At 36.1% G+C, this 9971-nt stretch overlaps 1 protein-coding gene across 1 annotated transcript in view; it reads left to right on the top strand.

Annotated features, from left to right (window-relative positions):
- The window catches only part of LOC104169317 (unconventional myosin-VI-like), a gene marked incomplete at its 3' end in the record, with an annotated part of 17409 nt that extends 7493 nt beyond the window's left edge, over nt 1-9916 (top strand). The window contains exons 7-11 of the mRNA XM_009710214.1: nt 1963-2136; nt 5779-5817; nt 7427-7520; nt 9565-9695; nt 9839-9916. Of these exons, the coding sequence (XP_009708516.1) occupies nt 1963-2136; nt 5779-5817; nt 7427-7520; nt 9565-9695; nt 9839-9916 (516 nt within the window). The remainder of the gene's footprint in view (nt 1-1962; nt 2137-5778; nt 5818-7426; nt 7521-9564; nt 9696-9838) is intronic.
- Nucleotides 9917-9971: the final 55 nt, after the last annotated feature.

Here is a 9971-nt window from a genome sequence, read left to right as displayed (position 1 = left end):
GTCTTAGCTTTGAAACAATTTTTGTGCATGTGTGACAGAATTGACAGTTTCTTTTAACTTCTCAGATTACAGACTACTTTGGTGACATGTATTTTGTGTAAGTTTGTTATAAATCTATAGGTAGTGGTGTCAATATTAAATATATTGATTCATGATCTACTGCAAATCTTACGTCAACAGACATTTGCATCTTGGGGAGAGGCATACACTACGTGATATAAAAGTATTGTTAGAGTTAAAAGTAGCTTTTTGAAAGCATGCTTATCCTTGTATGCAATCCCTATTTATGTTATATAAGAATCACATTTTATTCTTTTCGTTTTCCATTTCTACTGGCAAACAAAATCATTCATGTAAGAATACGAAATACCTGAAATTGCTACCCTCAAAATACATTCCAGAGTCTTGTACTTTTTTGGCTCTTCATCATACAAAAATACTGTGGAACACCTGAAGCCAGTATCCAAAAGCCTTTTTTTTGTTTGTTTGTTTGTTTGTTTTGTTTTTAAATAAGAGTTTAGGATAGTCAGGAGATCCATAACGCTTCATTGTTCTGGTCTGTAACTCCAGTGTGTAAGAGGGAAGCTACTTTCAAAGGTGTTTTTTGTCATTTGAAAATGTGTACTTTAAGAGGTTGTTCTTAATTACTTCAGAATACTCCAAGAATGTTAATGGTTGTTGTGCTATTCTGAAGTAGGCACATTCTGTAGGTCATTTTACAAGCAAGAAAACTGAAGTCTGTGTGTTACCTACCAGATTTTTCTGTGGTCTCTCAGCGAGTCAATAAATAAATAAAATTGGAACACGTTTGTTCCAAGTGCTCTGTGTATAACTGTGTACCTCCTCATGATTTGTTAATAATACCTTAGAGTGTCTTCAGGAACAGAGGAGCCAGATATGAACACGTAAGCTCTGCTGTCAGAGTTAATCAGATAGGAGGTAGCTTTGGTCCAGAAGCTATACTAATATGCCTAACTTAATTTATCCCCTCCCTCAGAGGGACTTACTTAGCTTGGGCCTTAAAACTTTTGGACTATAGCTGCCTTGTACCTCACCTGTTACTTGTTTCTCTTTCTCACTGCACTTGTGGCAGTTCGCACAATCTGATTTGTTGTGAGGATGCTCATCATTTGTATTCCGGTCTTGTGTTTTCATAGTCCAAGGGAATTTTGGAGGCCTGTATTTGTCCTTCGATTCTCATCACCATTAAATCCTTTTATGGGGTATCTGTCAAATTCGTATTTTCTTTAAATTAGTCTCGACCTCTTCTGTTCATAAATATCAAAGTCCCTGTTAAAGTTACACTAAAAGCTATTGAGAGTTTTGTTAGTGTGAAATTGGATGCTAGCGTCTTGATCTCTGAATTTCAGTGTAGTGTATTGTTCTTAACTTCTAAAAGTTAGTGAGCCAATTTAAATAAACCAGAGAGGTAAGATTTGTAGGAAGGGACAATATCTTGTATTAAATCAACTGTTCTTAAATAGTCATAGTACTACTAAAGTAACCATTTTTTCATTTTGTTTGCCAAACTGTGTTGATGCACCAATTAAAGTGTGCATGTTAATTCCGATTTCACAACAGATCTTAAGTGATATTACAAGCAGTGAAGAATTAAGCTGCTCAGAACTCCCAAGTGATGATGTACTGAATGCTGGAGATGGGAACAAGGAGGATAATCATTGACAAAAACACAACTAATCTCTTAAAAGGCACTAATCCTTACCTTGGCTTTCATGATTCCAGCAACATCCTTCAAATTTAAGAATATCTCTTCTCTTTGTCATTAATGTTTTATGTGTCCAGTTGAAAAGTCATTTGAAATAATGTATGAATATTTGCCCCACATATTCTTGCTGATTTTTGAATTAAGTGTGTATCTTCATTTTCTTTAATTTTCTTTAAGACTTAAGTAACTGGGGCACTGAAACAAATGTGCTATTATTTCTTGGGTTGTCTTTTCAGATGCAATTTGTGGAAAAAAACAATGATGCTTTGCACATGTCCCTTGAATCTCTTATATGTGAATCCAAGGACAAGTTTGTTCGACAGCTGTTTGAATCTAGCACTAACAACAACAAGGATTCCAAACAAAAAGCTGGGAAACTTAGTTTCATCAGTGTGGGAAACAAATTCAAGGTAACATAATATAGCAAAGAGTCTTATCTTCTTGTAATATATGCCACTTTTAAGTTACCTGAAATAAGTAGAGCCTAAGGTTGGGAGAACTAGTGGTAACTTGAGATTCAGACACAGAAAATTTTGTTAAATAGACCTTTTTTCTATTGTATTATAAGAAACCAGTATATTCAAGCCATGTGCTATGCGTTTCTGTCAAAAAGATGTTTCATAATAGTCCTTACAGAGATTATACAGTAGTTTTTAAGTCAGAATTTTGCAAAGCCATGTGGAAGTCTTTATTCAAAAGGTTTAAAGTCTTGAGACCTAAATTTGAATTCTGTGGACTCTGAGGGGTTCTAAATGTGACAAAAGGTGTTCTTCCATCCTATCTTAATTGTACATTCTAGAGGATGTATCAATTGGCTACATTTTGCCATTCTCAAAATTCAATACCTAACCTAACCACTGTTTTGCCTCTTCTGAAATATAAAGGTAGTCATGGCTTTCACAGAAAGATGTTCATTATGCTGAATGTTTCCTTTCTCAGTACCTGAATCTGATGCTTCTCCTCGTTTTCTCCTTTCTTCTGCTTATTGTAAAGCTGACCTTCAAACCTTGTCTTCTCCAAATGTTTTCTGCATCCTTTTCTCATTCAGCAGTTTTATTTTAGCTGGACTATTCCAGCTCAGGATGGCTAGAAAGAGAACTATAGGGGAATTAAGAGATGAAAAGCAGACACAACTGTGGGCTGCAGGTAAATTTTTCAATCTCATGGATTTACTGTTGGTAGAGCTGCTGCAATTTCAGCAAGAGCTCTTCTCAACGCATCTGGGCCAGATCCAATGAAGGATTTGTATGCCTTCAAGTCAAATGCTGCAACGTTTTTGGTATGCTACCTTACCTAGGACACCTAAAACCCCACATCGTGTTCGTAGCTAGACTCCTTATGCAGTCCCTGGGGAAAGCAGGGATCTCTGACAATCCAAAAACCTTGCTGTAGAGTGGGGCACTGCCAATAGCAGAAGAGCGTTTCTGCATTCCTGCTCCATGTCAAGGTTACGTGCTGAATCAGGACTGCAAGATAAATTCCTTCTTGCATAGTTGTATTTTGTGGCTAGCGTTTAGAACTGTTCTCTAAAAATGCAGGGGCTGAAGAACAGAAGGGATATGGTGGCAGCACTTGCTTTTGGTATAGCAGTAGTATTCTGCTTCAAGTGTGTACTGGATTCAGAGTTTTATGTCTACTGCATTGCCTGTAACATCAACTTATTGGTCAGTCTGACAAAGGGAATTCTCCTTATACCCTTCTGGAGATGGGTTGTTACGTAGCCAGAAATAAAATTTTGATGGGGCCAGGAAGAGTAGGAGACAGAGCCTGACTTAAGGTAGTGGTTTTGGTATTTAACTGGGAATTGGGCAGCCTGCTCTCCTGAGTTTTGCTCTGATGGTTATTTTCCTCCATCTTCTTACTATGTAATGGCTGTAGAATGAAACTTTTGAAATTGGTTTAATATAAAATGCATGATCAGAAGGCAGACTGAAAAATGGAATTGCAGGCAGATAAGCCATTTCCTTAGCAAACCCTGCAACCGTGAGTCTGTTGTAGGTGAAGCTAGGATCCATTGGTTTTTAGAACTGCATTTTCGAAACGAAACCGACTGTGGGATCTTTGAGATAGTTTCTGCTTTCTTCCATCTGGGTTTTCAATTCTGCTTGGATTTAGCACCATGCATCCAGTAGATGTGGATATGTGAATGATATCATTGTCCAGGGAGGGCTGGAGTGGAAAGGGAGGCATTTTTAAAGTTAAGCAGCAATTAATTGGGGAACTTTTTGGATTGCCTTTTGGACTTTGGTATTCACCTCTGCACCTAGAACATGACTAAAGTCCTCTTTGGATCTGGCCCATTGATCTCTAATTCTTTCTGTGTTTTCAAGTTTCATGGCATTTTGAGTGTATGTGTTACTTCCAGTAATTCATTTAGTGTTACCTTCCCAGACACAACACATGCTGCTGATGAACACTAATAGCCTTGAAAATTTCACTTCAGGTGACATCAAAATAAATTCTATTACCTTAGTAGAAATTTCATATCTTTAAGAATAAGAATTCTTAGTGCGTCAGTATATAAGTCAGTCTCAAATCCTTCTAATTGCATCAATTATTAGATGAAGTTGCAGGGACTTCTCTTTATGAAAGCCTTCACACATCCCTTCCTTATAACTAATTAAAATTAATTCTCATAAATCAATTGAAGAAATAATGATTAATTAGTTCATCAGATCTACTCAAGAATCTTTGGGATAATTTTACCTTGCTATGGTAATGAGGGATTAAATAGTGATAATTCAAAGAGCGGTAGTTTTAGCAATATATTTTGTTCATATCATCATTTCATTAGTGACATTTACCTGAGAATGGCTCTGGCTTATTTTTGTCAAATCACAGAGTATAAGGAAGGGGTATTTTTCCTCTAGCAGAAATGTATTTTGTTGATAGAAATTAGGCTGTCCCTTCCAAAATTAAGCATTTCTAACTTAAGAAGACATAAAGATTATATCAAGTGGAGATAATAAAGAGCATGTGTAAGTGAGAACTGAGCAGGAGGTTATTAGTGTTTGTCATGCCTCTTGCGGCACTCCTCTCTTTCAAACCATATCCATGATAAGTTAAAAAAAAAAAGCAAACCAATTTTATCCACTGAAAGGACAACTGACAGCTGTAGGTGACACACATTCCCCATACAAATCTGGTTTCTTGGATTCAAGGTAATTGAAAGATCTGGTTAAAAAAACATTAGTCAAAAGTCAGATTCATTCAGTACAGAAAATGAGGAACATGTTAGGACATACAGAATTTTGTCTTACTTCAGTGTATGTACTTAAAGCTTGCTAGTAAACTAGAAAGGCTGGCACAGCAGTAATCTATGTGGTAAAACAGACACATCTGTAAAGGCAAGGTATAGCTGTTTTCCTGATGTAGTTCTATCTCTACCAATTACATTCAGTAGCAACTGTAACTCGTTTTCCCTGATAGCCTTAAGATCATAGGACTGATCTTTTCTCATCACAGTATGTTTAAATGCAGCCTCAGTAAATGTGATTTTAAAATTATAGTCTATTGTCATAAACAGAGAATTAAAAATTTGGAAGTTTGGAATTAAAAATAGATTATGCAGGTTCATTCACCTAAATGTTGACTTAGCTTCAAAAAAAACCAAGAAAACCCTGAGCATATCTGTTTTCTGTGTTAATTATTTAACATACAAATGTATGCTTGTTATAGATTAAATTTGGGTTTTCACAAATTTTCAGTGTATTCTTTTAAAATTATTGCCGATCAGTCTTCATGTCCTTATAATTTTATTACATAACCATTATTTCCTTTATTTTCTCAAAAGGGCTTGCGCTTTTTTTGATAATTATGTTGTAGTAAGTGACTAGTCCATACAGTATTGTTGTACAATTAAACACAAGCAGTTTCTCAGGACCATTCATGCACACTTGCATGATTTTGTCTGTTAAAATTTGTGAATGTTTGATTTATCAATCCTGTCTGATTTACTAACAATCAACATGCATGCAGTAATGCACTATTCTGTGTGTATATTTCTGTAGTTGTCATGGTAAGACTCTTGAAATACCTGTTTTCTTTTACAGACTCAGTTAAATTTGCTTCTTGAGAAGCTTCACAGTACTGTAAGTATATATACAGGTGCAGGGTCGTAATTTTCTGACACAAGTCATAATCGATTATCTCAACAATACGGCTTACAATAAGTGTGATAAGGAATTACTTTAGAGTTTGCAGTTATATGGCGCTTTTGAAACGTCTTGCTGTGCAAGTGATGATTATTGAGTTACTTTAAAAAAAACCCCACCATCTTTAAAAGAGTTGTTGTAGAATGAAAGTTACACAGTTTCAGTAAACAATATGAAATCTGCCTGGGCTGCAATCTCCTTTTTTGTCACTTTTACTTCCTTCCATTCACTGGTTATGATTGATGACTAATATGCAGAAGATTTGGAGGTGTTATTGAGAAGGAAGGCAGATGATAATTTGTTATTAATTACTGTTTTCAGATTCCATAAAGCCATTAAAAATAAAATGTTTAATTTCTCTTTTGTGATAGGCTGTAAATGCACAGATGGTCAGAGAACCTGATTTCCCTAAGAAGTATTTGCTAATTTAGCTGATCTAATTTGATAGTTTGTGAAATTCTCCATGTAGCATGTAGTTCAAAGGGTCTTTTTGGTTTGGATGTGGGGCTTTTTTCCCCCCCCCCCCCCTTTTTTTTTTAGAACTTGTAGGAACACATTGTTCTTTCTCTTGACTGCATATTCTAACCAATTCTAGATATGAGGTTATGCTCTGTCAAAAAAAGAAAAAGGGGGAAAAACATAAACAAATGGCACAGGTGCTGGAATGTAGCCGACATTAAGATTTTACTGTACTCATGAGGCTGGTCTGAAAGAAAGATGATCTTTTTCACACAGAACATGCTGAAACTGAGGCCCAGTCCAAGGAAAAAGTATGTGGCCAGGCTTGCTATACTCTGAATTTAGCTAACCCATGACTGAGGATGTGCTGTTAATATAGAGCTCCCTTGGCAGGTCCTCTCTCACTCTTAGCTGAGAGGTTGAAATAGAGAGAAGACACTGCAAACAAGGAGTAATACTATGTTTTCTCTGTCCCCATTTTGTTTTAGTGTATGAGGTAGGTTATCATTAGCAGCCACCTGTTATAGGAAAATCTAAATAATTGGATGGCATTTTGCAAAAACATCATCCTTAATGGATTTGAAATGATCAGAGAAAGCAGTGATCAAAATTGTAGAGATATAGCACACATGGGGGAAGGGAGAGTGAATCCATGAGCCAAAAGAAACTGTATAAGTTAGAAGAAAGGAAAGTCAGGTTCATCTGGTCTGATTCCAATGTCAGGAGGCTGATGTGAACTCTGGAGGACTGAGGCATTTAGGTGATGTGACTAGAAGATAACGAAGGTAGTAGAATCTGGACTGCTACATCACAATTAGATTGTATTAATGTTAAGAAGAACAGTTGAGTGAAAACTCAGAAGTTGAGAATCCAATTAATAGCTTGAGCATTGAGGTCAGTCAGTTACATCAAGACCAAGGCTAGAGTGCAAAACTGATACCTGAGAGAAAATGAATGTCAACATTTCTGTTTTAGAATACTGTTATTTTGTGTATTTTTTTTCTACCCATAATTCTTAAACAACTAACTGTAACTTGAGGAGGTTTAAAAATGTGTAGATTTTGCTAACTTCTTGTTTTGGTATTAGGGGTCTAGCTTTATTCGCTGTATCAAGCCTAACTTAAAGATGACAAATCACCAATTTGAAGGAGGACAGATCCTCTCTCAGCTTCAGTGTTCAGGTAACGTATGCCTCTGATATTTTTCCCTCTGTTTATTACTATGGGCATTATAGATTGACCTAAGTTTGAAATATGTGAGATGGAAGCAATATTTCCTTGCTTGAACTGTTGCTTTCTAGAGAGTAGCTTCTTTATGCCTTATGAACAGTTATTTAGATTCTTAGTAACTTGGCTCTCATTTTAGTCAATAGAACCCTAGAAATAGTTCATCTGAACAGCCATAAGGTCTCTTCTTCGCAAGAAGAGTTGATGTCATTTCCCTCGACTGTTTTTCCATTGATTATGAGAGTTCAGACACCAGGTGCATATGTATGAAGCCAGGTAGCCATATATTGGTACATAAATTTAGATTTCCTGACCTGGAGCTGAATCCTATCTCTTTTGTGTTGCGCACAGTGTTAATAGGGCAGCAGTGAGTCCAGAACAATAGAATTCCTTTAAATTACTGCGGCAGTTGAAGTGTTAGAAACCTGTGTGCATTTAGAGACAGTCAGTATTAGCTGAGATATCTAATAATTGAAGCACACCTATTTTCTTTAGTTTTATAGATACTATGATGGAGTTGAATTGTGTTGGTTTACTTTTTCAAAATTCCTTTATACCACTGTTAATTTGATTTGGAGCTGAACTTCGAACAAGGGCACTTCAGCATAGTCTTTCCTGTTGCTTTGTATACTACAAATTGCAGTGCTGCATTTTCATTTTTCTTGAAATGCTAGGCACTTTCCAATGTTACAGCTTTATTTTAAACAGTGAATGTTAACAGTTTTGCTCATACCCCACTGAACAGCGGAAAGAACTGCTTGCTTGGGAACTGGAGTGCTGGTATTGTTGATCTTCCTAGGGTGTTTGTTCACCAAAGTACTTCCATTTTTATTTTTTTTTTCCCCTTTTCTGTATTTTTGTACTTTCAGTAGCTTGTGCTTAATTTTTTCTCATTTTGAAGTTAAGATACTTCCAGGTTCTGCAGTTGATGTTTTGACAAGCCCACATGTTGAGCACGTCATGTTGTCATCACAAAAGCTTAACAACTTTTCAGCAATTAGAATTCCGTTAACATCATTAGTAGTAGGTTTTTTCAGGTTAACAGCATTTGGCATGTCGGAGAGTAAAAAATAACAGATTACTCCCCTCCAACAACTGCAATGTTTTACAGTAGTCTTACAAGCTCACTTTTCCATATGTACTTACTTTAGCAACAGTAAATGAAGCTTTATCTAGTAAAACAAAGTTATAACGTGTAGTGTTAAAAGAGCAAGATGTTAATGCTATAAAATCTTTTTTGAAAAAGAAAGACTTAGGGTAAACAAATCACATTTCCATTGAAAGCAAATATGCAAAGGATTAAGTTTAAAGACAGCAAGCACAAGTTAAGAGCTAACTTAAAAACTTATATACAAAATCTGTTGACAGGGTTATGTAAAGCAGTGGGCAAAAACTGGCATGGCTTGTGCTGCTTCAAGTAATTTGAACCTTTTACTGACTTCGGGTCTGTGCTTTACTGATGTCCTGGTTGCAGCCAAAATGTAGTAACAGTATTTGGGACATTAAAATTGTATCTCAGCAGCTGATACTTAGTACTCGAAGTGCACTACATGTTCTGGCACTGCATATGGATTTGATGTTGCATCTGTGCCACATCTGACAAATATCGTTGACATGATGAAAATAAAAGCCTGGTTGGGCATTATTTATGTGTTTGGTTTTTTTTTCCTTTAAAAATGAAAATGTCAAGTCTGCTAAAAAGGAAAAAATATTTAGAAGAAATATTAGAAAAAAAATCCTCTGCATGATTGGGTGTTACCTCTCAAATAGGGAAAAAATTGTATGGGCTCTTCTCATATGTTCAGCATTAACTTTTTATGAATGATCACATGACCAAGAAATGCCAGAGGCTGGATCAAGCCCCAGCTGAACTTTGTGGTTTGATCTCTGAACAATGTCTTTGAGGCTTATGTCATAAACTACTGGTTATCATAAAAATCACTCCTTCATTTGCATTTTACTGATACAAGCTTTTGTACTTGTGTTTCTATAAATTTAGGAATGGTGTCAGTTCTGGATTTGATGCAAGGTGGTTTCCCTTCGCGAGCTTCATTTCATGAACTATATAATATGTACAAGAAATACTTGCCTGAAAAATTGGCTCGACTGGATCCCAGGCTCTTTTGCAAGGTAGGAAAGAAATTAATTCTTCTTCTGTATCATCCAGGACAGCAGATGTATTGGGGAGGGGGGGAGGGTTGTGTTTTTTGAACTTTTGGGGAGTTTTTTTTGAAGAAGGCAGAATATAATCCTAACTGTTTCCTGTGTTTCAGGCACTTTTTAAAGCCTTGGGACTGAATGAAAATGATTACAAATTTGGGCTAACCAAGGTGTTTTTTAGACCTGGCAAGGTAATGTTTCTCTTGAAGTTCATGAATGTGAATCTTAGAATAATTTTGGTTGGAA

Source organism: Cariama cristata, unplaced genomic scaffold (assembly GCF_000690535.1).
Source record: "Cariama cristata isolate BGI_N322 unplaced genomic scaffold, ASM69053v1 scaffold6611, whole genome shotgun sequence".
NCBI lineage: Eukaryota > Metazoa > Chordata > Aves > Cariamiformes > Cariamidae > Cariama > Cariama cristata.
This window is presented reverse-complemented; position numbering and strand designations above follow the sequence as displayed.